General features: G+C 38.1%; 1 protein-coding gene across 1 annotated transcript in view; it reads left to right on the top strand.

Annotated features, from left to right (window-relative positions):
* UBR2 (ubiquitin protein ligase E3 component n-recognin 2) overlaps nucleotides 1-14,667 on the top strand; it is a 135,872-nt gene that overhangs the window by 5,616 nt on the left and 115,589 nt on the right. Inside the window, exon 2 of the mRNA XM_011960442.1 lies at nucleotides 5,339-5,598. Coding sequence (XP_011815832.1) covers nucleotides 5,339-5,598 — 260 coding nt within the window. The remainder of the gene's footprint in view (nucleotides 1-5,338; nucleotides 5,599-14,667) is intronic.

The following is a 14,667-nucleotide window of genomic DNA, read 5'->3' as shown; positions in this document are numbered from 1 at the left end:
AAGTTATAGTGAGCTATGATCATGCCTCTGTACTCCATCTTGGGTGATAGAGACCCTGTCTCCAAAAACAATTTTTTTTTAATAAATAGGAATTTGTTAAGTTTTGTAGAGTTTTAGGTCTGTATTAGTTATCTTTTTGCTGTACATTTTTTAAACCGTTTTACTGAGATGTAACTCACATAATGTACAGTTCAATTTAGTAGTTTTTAGTATATTCAGAATTGCGCAATCATCACTATGATCAATTTTAGGACATTTTTATCACCCCAAAAAAGAAATCCTGTACTTATTGGCAGTCACTTCCCATTTGCACCTAAACTCCTGAGGCCTAATCAACTACTAATTTTTGTCTCTGTAGATTTGCCTTTTCTGGATATTTCGTATAAATGGAATTCAACATACTGTCATTTGTGGCTGACTTCTTTCTCTTAAGATAATGTTTTGAAGATTTATCCATGTTGTACCATGTACAGGTTGAGTATCATTACTCTTGCCACCAGAAGTGTTTTGGATTTTGGATTTTTTTGGATTTTAAAATATTTGCAGTTATACCAGTTGAGGATCCTTATTCTGAAATCCAAGTGTTTCAATGAGTACTTCTTTGAGCATGACCTTTGAGCATCATGTGGCTACACAAAGTTTCAGATTTTGGATCATTTTGGATTTCACATTTTCAAATTAGGGATGCTCAACCTGTGTCAGTAATTCATTCTTTTTATTGCCAAATGACATTCCTTTGTGTAGATAAACCATATTTTATTTGTTCATCAGTTGGTGAATATTTGGGTTGTTTCTGCTTTTTGGGTATTATGAATCATGTTGCTGTGAACATTCTTTTACGAATTTTTGTGGGGACCTATGATTTTGTTTCTCTTGGGTGTATATATAGATATATATACACACCTAGAAGTGAAATTGGTGGGTTATATGTTAACTATTTTGAGGAACTGCCAGATTTTTCCAAAGCTGTTGCATGGTTTTACATTCCCACCAGTAGTGCATGAGAGTTCCAGTTTCTCCACATCCTTGTCAACACTTGTTTTTGCCTGTGCTTTGATTACAGCCATTCTTTTGGGTGTTGTGCCTTCTCATTGTGGTTTTGATTTGCATTTCCCTCATGAGTCATGTTGAACATCTTTTTATGAGCTTATTGGCCATTTTTATGTCTTCTTTGCCCATTTTCAATTAGTCTTTTGACCTATTAAATTTCTATTTTTATTTGTAAACACTCCCCTTCATTTGTAGAACTTTTAATATAATTTGTTTAAATTTTTTCTCAATATATTCCCCGAAACTCCCAATTGAGCACTAGTGTTTTTATTATTATGAGCATTAGTTGTTTCATGATTAACTTACATGTTGTTTATCCTTGTTTGAAAGCAAAACCATAAGTGGTTAAAGGATACAATTTTAATTGGGTATAGAATAATAGAGACTGTAATAAAAGGCTAACCTCTAGGGATTCTTTCATTTTTCATTTCATTTTTATTTTATTGTACTTGCTTTCTATCCCAAGGCTTAAATTTAGCATTCAATAGAGGGAAAGCTCCTGGAAACATTGTCATAACATGTTTACTTTAGAGGGATGAGTTGACAGTTTCTTTACTTCCCTTAAGAGGGACTTCTAATAAGGTAGTGAATGCTTATTACTCTCTTGTGCCACATGGGTGTGACAGCTGCAAGTGTCTGAAATAAAGACAAATTAAAATGCCAACCAAACTGGAAATCTCAATTTTTCATGTTGAAGAAACAGTTGCAGTTAGCATGTGTTAGGGAGAACTAATATGGAAAGCTATAGATTTTATTCTTTGGGGAAATATGTGAGCTACTTCTGAAAGACAGTCATAAATTTTTCTTGCTTTTTATATTAAGTGTATATGTTTAATCAGGTTAAAGTGCCTGTAGTAGAGCCCAAATCTTTTAGGTGATTGTGAATTTTTCATATAATGGTAGTAAAGTTTTTGTTTTTGAGACGGAGTCTCACTCTGTCATCCAGGCTGGAGTGCAGTGGTGCAATCTAGGCTCACTGCAACCTCCGCCTCCTGAGTTCAAGCTATTCTTCTGCCTCAGCCTCCCGAGTAGCTGGGATTACAGGCACACACCACCACTCTTGGCTAATTTTTGTATTTTTAGTAGAGATGGGGTTTCACCATGTTGGCCACGCTGGTGTCGAACTCCTGGCCTCAAGTGATCTGCCCACCTTGGCCTCCCAAAGTGCTTGGATTACAGGCGTGAGCCACCGTGCCCAGCAGTAGTAAAGATTTTAAAAATGGGGAGCATATGCATGCCTTTCTTGAACCAGACTTTTAAATCTTGTTATTTATAATAACATGTAATAAAGAGTGAAATACTTGCTTGTTTTACTAATAATATTTTTATATAAAGTGAGTAGTTTTTTTTTGTCGTTATTTGTTTGTTTTTTGAGACAGGATCTCACCCTGTCACCCAGGGTGAAGTGCAGTGGCATGATCATGCCTCACTGAAGCCTCAACTTCTGGGGCTCAGGTGATCCATCTCAACCTCCTGAGTAGCTGAGACTACAGGCGTGCACCACCATGCCCAGCTAATTTTCTTTTATTTTTAGTAGAGACGGGGTTTTGCCATATTGCCCAAGCTGGTCTCGAACCTCTGTACTCAAATGAGCCACCCACCTTGGCCTCCCAAAGTGCTGGAATTACAGGCATGAGCCACTGGGCCCAGCCGATTTTTTTTTTTTCTTAACCAGATGCTGATACTAGCGTCTGAATTTTTGTTGAAGAAATCTGTGAACAAATTTACTCTCTTGTTACAGTCACTAGACTACATAATTTTCTTAGAAAGCATCCCTTCTAAAGAAACCTTTCATTCTTGCATTAAAATTGTGCAACAGTGAAGTTTTACAGGGATGGGAACATAAAATATAAGAAAAAAACTGGTTTTTAAATACAATCTTTCAGTATGTTGTAAATTAAAATAGTCTGAAGCACTTAACTTTCTAGGATCATGGAGGTGAATTATTTTGGTCTTATTGCTTAATTTTTCGTTTATAAAGAGTAAATTGAATCCCAGCACCTTTGGGAGGCCGAGGCGGGCGAATCACCTGAGGTCAGGAATTTGAGACAAGCCTGGCCGACATGGTGAAACCTTGTCTGTACTAAAAATATAAAAATTAGCCAGGTGTGGTGGTGCATGCTTGTAATCCCAGCTACTCAGGAGGTTTAGGCAGGAGAATCACTTGAACCCGGGAGGCAGAGGTTGCAGTGAGCTAAGATCGCACCACTGCACTCCAGTCTGGGCAACAGTGTGAGACTCAAAAAAGGTTGCTTAGGATAATTTGACTCCCTTCATTCTTGTTTTGATTTGCTGACAACGGGTGAAAAATGAGACATTTAGCTTTGAATGAGGCCAAAAAAGATGTCTTATAACTCAAAGAATAAGATTCTAGTATGCTTGTTGAGGACTCTGCTTTGTCTTCTTTTTTTTCAAACTTGTCCTCTTTGTAATTACTGAGCTTAAAGGATGTGTATGTATATATAAACTTTTGATTGAATCACTCTGAAGGGAGAGAATACTTAAAACCCGTAGGATTGTCTCCTAAGAAATGCTGCTGCTCTTTTTTTTTTTTTTTTTTTCTCCCCTAACCACTTGACCACCAGGGAAGAAATGCTGTGGTTTTGAAAGTAATTTGGTCTCTTTCCTACTTGCATAATGTAAACAAACAATGTTAGTAATGTTTGGAAAATAGTGTAGTTTCACCTTAAGTGTGAAAACTCTTTCACTGTTTTTGGTTATAAGCTTCTATCTAGTCCCTTCACTTATGAACAAAATTTTTACATTTTTAGTAAAAGTTCTCTGAAAACATGAAATTGACTAAAAAGTTAATATACGTCACCTCATGCATATTTAAAATCTCTCTATGTTATTTTTAGAAGGAGTGGTCTGAAGAATATACAAGTAAATAAAATAGCTAAAATGAAGACCTTATATTGACTTCTTATAATGTTAGATATCACTTGAACATACTCTTTTTTTTTTTTTAAAATAAAAATGTAACTGGAATTTAGGTGATAATCCATAGGTAAACACTGGAGGTTTTTTTAAAATTCAGCTTTTACTTTAGATTTAAGGAACACATGTGCAAGTTTGTTACATGAATATATTGCACCCGGGTAGTAAGCATAGTACCCAATAGGTAGTTTTTCAACCCACTTCCCCCTTCCTCCTCCCCTCCATCTGTGGGTTTTGTTCATGGTTCAGTTAACTGCATTCTAGCAGAAGTGAGTCTTTTTTTTTCCCCCTTTGAGACAGACTCTTGCTCTGTCGCCCAGGCTAGATCTCGGTTCACTACAACCTCTGCCTCCTGGGTTTAAGCGATTTCTCCTGCCTCAGCCTCTCGAGTAGCTGGGATTACAGGCATGCGCCACCATGCCCGGCTAATTTTTGTATTTTTAGTAGAGGTGGGATTTCACCATGTTGGCCAGAGTGGGCTTGAACTCCTGACCTCAGGTGATGCGCTTGGCTTGGCCTCCCAAAGTTCTGGGATTACTGGCATAAGCCACTGCACCTGGCTTCTTTTCGTATGTTTTTTAAATACAAAACCTGGGTATCCACACTGAAAAATCTGAAAAGGAAGCAAAGCTAAAATAGGGAAATGGGGAAAATAACAAATTTTGGTGGAGGATGTGGGGGAGATCATGCATTCAGTTATTGAGTTAGTGCCTATGAGATCTAAGTATAATTGTGCTTTAAAATTTGTTTTTAGTGGGGAGAGCAAATGGAAAAGGCCTTATAGAGAGAGGCTGATCAGAGAAAGAGAGCATAGTTGGTACTACAGTCTCTTGTGGACTGACTTATTCATAAGAGACTGGTATATAAACTCATTTATCAATCATTAAGAAATGTAGTGTATTGGCTATTCATGTTCAGGATACATATTGGCAGTTCATGTTCACTGTACACTCTTCCTGTGGACAAACTGGCAGAATTCGTATCACAATGAGAATGACATTTGAGCAAAGCATTAGGAAGGATGTCAGATGAGCTCAATGGTTCATGTCTTATATAATGATTTCTTGTAATTATTTTCTGGTACTGCCTAGAGAAGGTTGCTTCAAGAGTCATTTTGCAGGGAAGGAGGGGGGCTTGTTTCATTTTAATTTTGCTTACACTTTAAAGTAGGATTTAAAAATACTTGGCATTTTAATAGGCTAAATTTCTAACGTACGGTGGTGAGTGTTGTAAACAAAATATTTTAACATGCTTTTGCCATTATTTTTGTACCTAAAAGAAAGTAGGGTGAATTTGTTCAAATTAGTGTGTTGGTGTTTCAAACCATTTCTTCTTTTTTCTTCTTTTAAAGAAATGGCTCCAAGCAACTGACCTCACTAGAGAAGTGTACCAGCATTTAGCCCACTATGTACCCAAAATCTACTGCAGGGGTCCCAACCCTTTTCCACAGAAGGAAGACATGCTGGCACAGCATGTTTTGTTGGGACCAATGGAATGGTACCTTTGTGGTGAAGATCCTGCATTTGGATTTCCAAAACTTGAGCAAGCAAACAAGCCTTCTCATCTTTGTGGTCGTGTTTTTAAAGTAGGAGAGCCTACATACTCTTGCAGGTAAAATATTTTAATTTTCTTTCTAGGAGGCTCTTGTTTTATTTGACCTCTTTTTTTTCCCCTGAAACCTTAAAATTTTTGTTTAAAAATTATGAAATACCGTATCTGCTTAAAAATCCGTATTACAAATACATGCTGTTTAATACATAATTAAAATGAATATTCTTGTAATTATTCTTGATCAAAAAATATTGTCACCATCATTTTAGAAGCCTACTGTGTGCTTTCTTCCTTGCCCCGTAATTAACTGACATCATAACTCTTGCAATAATCACTTTTTTGCTTTTCTTGATATTTTTAGTTACAGTAATTCTGAGGTTCAAATTGCCCTAGGTTTGGCTAGTGAGAGCCCCGTCACTCCAGCTTCTTTGTCTTTTTCACATGCCTTCCTTAGTTTGTGGGTGCTTCTTTCCTTTCTGGCACAACAAGATATTCCCAGCTCACTTTGTACTTGCTCTGACCCATTTGTAGAATCAGCCATTTCTTTAAGGATTTTTCTTTCATTTGGGAATGGTAGTTAGAAACCAAGATCTGGGTGCTCTACATACTTACTGCTATTAGGAAGACTATTCTTTTTTAAATTTCTTAGTGAAAATTGAGTATACAAGGGTAGAAGATGGAGAATAAAGTGCCTTGTCCTCTTTTTGACTATCCTATTTTCCAGAATTAATAATTGTTAACATTTTCCCATATATCCTTTCAGAAATTTTCCTTTTTTTTTCTTTTCTTTTTTTTTTTTTGAGATGGAGTCTCACCGGGTCGCCCAGGCTGGAGTGCAATGGTGCGATCTTGGCTCACTGCAACCTCCACCTGCCAGGTTCCAGTGATCCTCCTGCCTCAGCCTCCCGACTAGCTGGGATTACAGGCACCCACCATCACGCCCAGCTAATTTTTGTATTTTTAGTAGAAACAGGGTTTCACCATGTTGGCCAGGCTGGTCTCAAACTCCTGACCTCAGATGATCCACCTCCCTTGTCCTCCCGAAGTGCTGGATTATAGGCATGAGCCACTGCACCCGGCCTCTTTCAGAAATTTTCTGTGTGTATATAGGCCAAGATATATAGCAATTTTGAACCTGCATACATACACACATAAATACAGATGGGAATATGTTACATATACTGAGCTCAATTTTCTCTTCTGTATTTAACAATAGCTTAACATCTTTCCATATCAGCTTATATAGCTAGATAATATTCTTTTGTGTAGATGTGTTGTTGATGGAGACATTATTTAACTTTTTCCTGTAAAATTTAAATTTAATAAGCTAATTTTGGTGAAGGCCTCAGGGTATCTATGGTAGTTTTTCTTTATCAGCATATTTAGAATATCAATAGAGAACAGTATATATATAGAAAAACTATTAGACCTAGTTTTTTGTTTGCTATTACAGAAACCACTTTGAATATTCTGTTGATGTTTGGAGCAGTAGTCCTAGTTGAACCTCCTGATTTACAGATAAGAAATTGAGACCCCATTGTTCAGTAATGTTCTTTGTATTCGTAGGATCTAGTTCCAAATTATTCATTTGTCTATCTTATCTTTTAATCTTCAGTCTGGAACGTTTCCTCAGTTTATCTGTGACTTTCATGATCTTGACACTTTTGAAGATTACAGACCAGTTATTTTGTCAATGTCCCCTTAGTTTGGGTTTGTCTGGTTTTCATAATTAGATTCAAGTTGCATCTGTGACGAGAGTACCACAGATGCCTGTGTTTTAACCCTGTCAGGTGGTATATATGATTTTGATTAGTTCTATAACTGGTGATGTTGATCACTTGATTAAAGGGATGTCTGCAAGACTTCTCTACTGTAATGCTACTCTTTTCCCCTATGTGATCAATAAGTATGTTATTGGGAAGTACTTTGAGGCTATTAAGTATCCTCTTCATTATCAAACTTTCAGTTTATTTATTTGTATCAGTATTTGTGGGGTCTCATTATTATGCTCAAATTGTCCTAGATTTGGCCAGTAGGAGCCCCTTCGAGCTATCTTTGTTCTTTTTCACGTCTCTATCATCCTTCGAGCTCTTTTTCTTTTCCTTTCCTTTTCCTTTCTTCCCCTTCCCTTTTCCCTTCTGTTTTTCCTTTTCTTCCTGGTACAACAAGATGTCCCAGGCACATCTTGAGTTTTCCCCTGCCCCAGCTCTGAAATCAACCATTTTGCCAAGGATCCTGTTTCTTTTTAGTGGAAAATGGTGTTGACAAATAAGATGGTATGTATGCTTGTCGCTGTTGGTGTCATAACTCTCAGGCTGTCTCAATGGAGCTGTATTTTATACCTATCTGTATAAGTGTATTGAAATAGATACTGAAAACCATACATCTGTGGTGATCTCTCCAGTTTTCATCTAAGGTTTTTTCTAGTTTTCTTCCTTTGCATATTTTTAATATCCTTCTCTGACAAGAGAAAACCTGATTCTCATTTTCCTTAAAGTATTTGCTTATTTAATTATTCTCCTGTATACAGCCATTCTGCTGCTGCCCAATTCTCTACATAATTGTCCCCCTTTACCCCATTTGGATTTTGTGTTCAGTACTGGGCCACAGTGGCCTTTCCGTCCTCTTTTTTTTTTTTTTTTTTTTTGAGATGGAGTCTCACCCCATAGCCCAGGCTAGGTTGTAGTGGCATAATCTTGGGTTACTGAAACCTCTGCCTCCTGGGTTCAAGCAATTCTCCTGCCTTAGCCTCCTGAGTAAGTGGGACTACAGGCACACACTGGCTAATCTGTCTGTTTTTAGTAGGGATGGGGTTTCACCACATTGGCCAGGCTGGTCTCGAATTCCTTACCTCAAGTGATCCACCTGCTGCAGCCTCTCAAAGTGCTGGGATTAAAGGCATGAGCCACCGCGCCTGGCCTCCCTCCTGTTTTGATAGGGCAGATCCAAAGTAAGTCTTGTTCTAGGATGTATAGTTTTTATTATTTGTAGGGGGTCCCACAAATAACAGAGACACTCTGATCACATGAGTAATGCCAGGGATTTAGAGATTACCTCCTAGGAACCAGGTCAAAGACCAGCCAGGTTCTTCATTACATTGTTGTTGAGAAGGTAAGTGAGATCCTTTGTGTGTAGTACTTTACACAATACTTGGCACACAGTAAACTCACAGTAAATGGCCATGCTGGGTGCTGGGGATGAATATCTGATTTTAAAAGTAGGTGTTTCCATGAAACCCAGCGCCCTGGTAAAATGACACGGAGTCTATTATTTGGAAAGATGAAATATGGTTATTGGAATTCTGGGAAGGTTTCTAAAGTAGACCCTTCAGGATAAAGGTGACTGATATCCATAATGTGGAAGGTTTCTTTAATGAGAAAAAAAATGTTATTAAAGGATCTTTTATATATATAGTACTTGGGAAAAGGATTTGTGAAGGGCATAGATTAGTTTTGCCATGGGAGTTATTTGTTCATAGTTTCTAAAATTGTATTGGTCACAAATTATTTTTCTGAAGTCTCCATGATGTCAGAAAAAAGCCATCTGGGTGTTCGTAGGCAGTAAGCTACTTTTTATGTACTCTATTAGGAAAAGAGTGGTCAAACTTATCCCTTGTTATTCATTATTAAATAGAAATGGTTTTAGAGTATAAAAAATCTTAGTGGGCAAAAATCTTAGTGTTGATTTTTATAATTGTATATTTTGATATTTTTTATAACCATTAAGAAAAATAAAACATGAGTAGAATATGAAATCATACTTTCATGAGTTAGGTTTTTAGCTTAATACTTCTTTTAAGATACAGAGAAGTGAGATTTTGTCCCCTGTTTTCTTTAGTGTAGTTAAATTGAGAACATTCTTTTTTAACATTTAAAAACCTATTGCGGCCGGGCGCGGTGGCTCAAGCCTGTAATCCCAGCACTTTGGGAGGCCGAGACGGGCGGATCACGCGATCAGGAGATCGAGACCATCCTGGCTAACATGGTGAAACCCCGTCTCTACTAAAAATACAAAAAACTAGCCGGGTGCAGTGGTGGGCACCTGTAGTCCCAGCTACACGGGAGACTGAGGCAGGAGAATGGCGTAAACCCAGGAGACAGAGCTTGCAGTGAGCTGAGATCTGGCCACTGCACTCCAGCCTGGGCGACAGAGCAAGACTTCGTCTCAAAAAAATAAATAAATAAAAATTTAAAAAAATAAAATAAAAAATAAAAACGTATTGCATGAATGTTACACATAACCAGAAATTGGAATTGGGGGCGGGGGTGGCTTATGCTACCATCAGGAGTATTTTTGTTTCTAGGTAGTATTTTATGATGCTTTATTAACTATTAAATAATTTTGCTTAGGCTTTTTTTTTTTTTTTTTTGCTTTAATGCTGGTTTGTATTGGTATATAATAATTGTATGTATTTATGGGGTATATGTAATATTTTGATACATGCATATAAGGTATAATGATCAAATCAAGGTAACTAGGATATCCATCACCTTGAACATTTATCATTTCTTTCTGTTGGGACGTTTTAGCTCTGATTCTGTTGGTCATAACGGTTGAGATTATGCTAAAAATGATAACGCTACAATCACAAAGACTTTAAGTACCAAGATACATTTATTACTCAGATTGTGTGACCAATTCAGATAGTGGGGTGATAAGCAGGGGGTTCTGCTCCAAGTAGTTTTTTCACACCATCTTATGTTTCCACAAGCTTAGTGTAATGCTTTCAAGGTTCACCACAGCAAGAGCAGAATAGAACTGGCGGATCATGCTCAGCAAATAAATGCTTTGTCTCAGAAATCATGACCTTACCCAAATCTCATTAGGCAAAACTAGTCCTAATGCCTCTGTCCAGCTACAGAACAGGTCGGGAAAGTGTAATTCTCCTAAGTCACAGGGATAGATGAAACTGAGATGTGGATGAGCATTAGAAGTGTCTTTAGCAGTGATTTTTTTACGTTCTTTAGGGTTACTTTTCCTCCCTGAGTCATTAGGATAAAAGGAAGTAATGTGTATGAAAGCACATAGGTAACTATAGATATGTGTGAGGTTTTTTTAATTGAATGCTCTCCTTCATATAAATTTACTGAGCCATGAGTATATCTCAGGCAGAGGGGCGCAGATAGTTCCAGTTCCTTTTCTGTCTGGAAATAATAAAGCTCTCATATGGAAGACCTACGTATTTCCATGAAGAGGGGTTGTTCTTTCAGTTTCTTGCCTTTTTGAAAACTTGAAGTCTTTTCTGTACTAAAAATACAAAAATTAGCTGGGCATGGTAACTCATGCCTATAGTCCTAGCTACTCAGGAGGCTGAGGCAGGGGAATTGCTTGAACCCAGGAAGCGGAAGTTGCAGTGAGCCGAGATCGTGCCATTGCACTCCAGCCTGGGCAACGAGCAAAACTCCATCTCACAAAAAAAAGAAAACAAAAAACAAAAACCACATACACAAAAAAACTTGAAGTCTTGATCTCTTGCAGGATTCTATTTTAAAACTGAGTGTTAGACTGTTCTTGCATTGCTATAAAGAAATACCTGAGGCTGGATAATTTATAAAGAAAAGAGGTTTAATTGGCTCACAGTTCTGCAGAGCTGTACAAGCGTGGCATAAACATTTGCTTGGCTTCAGGTGAGGACCTCAGGAAGCTTACAGTCAGGACTGAAGGGGAAAGGGAAGCAGGCACATCACATGGTGAAAGCAGGAACGAGATGAGGAGGAGGTGCCACACTTTTAAACAACCAGATCTCATGAAAACTCACTCTTGGGAGAACAGCACCAAGAGGACGGTGCTAAACTGTTCATGAGAAATCCCTCCCATGATTCAGTCACCTCCCACCAGGCCCCATCTCCAACATTGGGGATTACAATTCAACGTGAGATTTAGAGGGGACACATATTCAAACTATATCAAGCTATTTCTTTATAACGTAAATAGTCCAGAGATTGGAATCAGTGTTGTGTTAGTTTTAAAACCGTTGGTTATTTCTTTTTTTGAGATAGTCCCACTCTGTCACCCAGTCTAGAGTACAGTCGTGTGATCATGACTCACTGCAGCCTCCAACTCCTGGACCCAAATGTTCCTTCCAAGTAGCTAGAACTATAGGCATGTGCCACCATGCTTGGCTAACTTTTGTATTTTTGTAGAGACAGAGTTTCCCTATATTGCCCAGGCTGGTCTCAAACTCCTGGACTCAAGGGATTCTCCCATCTTGACCTCCCAAAGTGCTGGGATTATAGGTGTGAACCACTGTACCTGGCCAGCATGTGTGGTACATGCTGAAATTATACTATGTATATTATACACATATGAATGAAATTACACTATGTATGTTATAATTGTGGCTTCCATTTTTTCACTTAACAGTTTGTTTTGGAGATCTGTTCATGTCAATATATATAAGTCTACCTCATTCTTTATAACTGCCGTGTTTTCATAGTTAGGACAGGCCATAGTTTATTTGATTGACCTAATAGTGAAATTAGAAATGGAGATTTCTAGGTGTTTTTTTCTGTAGCAAACAATGCTACAAGGAATACTCTGCACATGTTTGTGTACATCTCTTTGTACATGTTTCAGAGGTAGAATTTTAATTCTGCATGTTATCATGGGGCCTTCAGTATAATGGAATTTCCCTTGTCTACACTGCTGTCTCTGACCTGGGAAAATGACAGGTGGTGAGCAGTAAATATATTCTAGATAATTTAGATTTTTGTAGTTGTCTAAAATTAGCCTTATGTTCTTATTTTGGAGATTTGTGATTATTCAGTTTGGTGCAGAATGAAATGTAGAAGTACATGGGGATATCATCAGCTTGGCATGTAGCTAGCTGCCTTTGTCTGGATGGTAAGAAATAATAGAACCATGAAGGCTTTGGGGTAATCCATTCAGGTAGGAAACTCAAATTTATATTACTAAAATTTTATCTCTTGGTGCCTGTGTGAGTTTTGAGTGTTTTTTCTTAAGGGAAAATTTACATATGTCAAAAGACAAATCTTAATTGTACTTTTTTTTGTTTTGTTTTTTTTGAGACAGAGTCTCATGCTGTTGCCCAGGCTGGAGTGCAGGGGCGCAATCTCGGCTCACTGCTGCCTCCGCCTGCTGGGTTTAAGCGATTCTCCTGCCTCAGCCTCCTGAGTAGCTTGGACTACAGGTGCATGCCACCACACCCGGCTAATTTGTTTTGTGTTTGTAGTAGAGACAGAGTTTCACTATGTTGGCCAGGATGGTCTCGATCTCCTGACCTCGTGATCTGCCCGCCTCAGCCTCCCAAAGTGCTGGGATTACAGGCGTGAGCCACTGCACCCGGCCTTAATTGTACATTTTTGACAGTAGTTAACCTTATATAATTTATATATTGTCAAGATAGAGAACTTCCCTGTCTCACTAGAAATTTCCCTGTTATTGGCTCCAGCCCCCTAGGTAACCACTATGTTGATATTTTCACCTTAGATTACTTTGGGTGGGTCTAGATTTTTTTTTTTTTTTTTTTTTAACAGGGTTTTGCTCTGTTGCCCAGGCTGGAGTGACTCACTGCACTCCTGATCATGACTCACTGCAGCCTCAACTTCCCAGATTCAACCTATCCTCCTGCCCCAGCCTCCCAAGTAACTGGGATCACATGTGTCTGTCACTGTGCTGGCAAATTTTCTTGTTTTTTTTTTTGAGACAGAGCCTTGCTCTGTCGCCCAGGCTGGAGTGTAGTGGCATGATCTCAGCTCACTGCAACCTCCGCCTCCTGGATTCAAGCAGTTCTCCCACTTCAACCTTCTGAGTAGCTGGGATTACATGCACCACCATGCCCAGCTAATTTTTGTATTTTTAGTAGGGACCAAGTTTTGCCACGTTGGCCAAGCTAGTCTCAAACTCCAGGCGTCAAATGATCTGACCACCTCGGCCTCCCAAAGTGTTGAGATTACAGGCATGAGCCACTGCGCCCAGCCAACCTGGCTAAATTTTTGTAGAGACAAGGTCTCACTTTGCTACCCAGGCTGATCTTGAACTCCTGGGGTCAAGTGAGGCTCTCCCCTAAGCCTCCCAAAGTGTTGTGATTACAGCTATGAGCTACTGCGCCCAGCCTGGTTCTAGATCTTATAAAAATGAAATTGTAGTCCTTTTGTGCCTGACTTCTTCTTAGCATAATGTCTGTCAGATTTATCCATGATGTAATGATTATTAGAAGTTGGTTCCATTTTATTGCTGAGTGTATTTCGTTGTATAAATGTGCCACAGTTGCCCACAATCTGTTGTTCTGTTGATGAACATTTGAGTTTTTTCTAAGTTTTGGCTATTATGAATAAAACTTCTATGACCTTTTCTTTTTTAAATATGCAACACATTAAAATATTAGGCATTGTTATTCTGTACTTAACCACATTTTAATGTGTTTTATATACCAAATAACATAAATCTTGCACAGTTAAAAATCTGCAACTTTTAATGATACATTTTAGGAATGTAAAAAATGTTATTTATATTAAGACACCATAAGATAGGCCTTCTAGACAGTAATAATGCAATGAATACTCTTAATACCTTGGTTTCAGGATATTACTGTTTTTATTCAAGTGTTTTTATGGACATATGTTTTAATTTTTCTTGGATAAATTCCTAAGAGTGGAATTTCTGGGTAAAAGGGCAGATATATGTTGAACTTAATAAAAACTGCTAAACCTTTTTTCCAAAATGATTTTATCTTCTCCTCTAGTAATGTACGAAAGTTCCTGTTGTTTCATATCCTTACCAATAGGTGATGTTGTCAGACTTTTTTATTTTTAACAAAACAGGAAGAATGTGTTTAATACAGTATGAAATATTTCTTAATTGCAATTATTGTATTATTCCTTACAGAAAACATACAAAGTCCTTAAAATAATAACCTCATTTAAATTTAAGTTTAAAGCATCGTACTATTCTAATTATCTGCCAGCATATACTACATAGACTGTTTTTTTGTTTTTTTTGTTTTTTTTTTTGTTTTTTTTCGCTCTGTGGCCCAGGCTGGAGTGCAGTGGCCGGATCTCAGCTTACTACAAGCTCCGCCTCCCGGGTTTACGCCATTCTCCTGCCTCAGCCTCCCGAGTAGCTGGGACTACAGGCGCCCGCCACCTCGCCCGGCTAGTTTTTTGTATT

The sequence above is a fragment of the Colobus angolensis genome, unplaced genomic scaffold (assembly GCF_000951035.1).
Source record: "Colobus angolensis palliatus isolate OR3802 unplaced genomic scaffold, Cang.pa_1.0 Scaffold51, whole genome shotgun sequence".
Lineage (NCBI taxonomy): Eukaryota > Metazoa > Chordata > Mammalia > Primates > Cercopithecidae > Colobus > Colobus angolensis.
The sequence above is the reverse complement of the archived record's forward strand: the minus strand, read 5'-3'. Positions and strand labels throughout refer to the sequence as shown.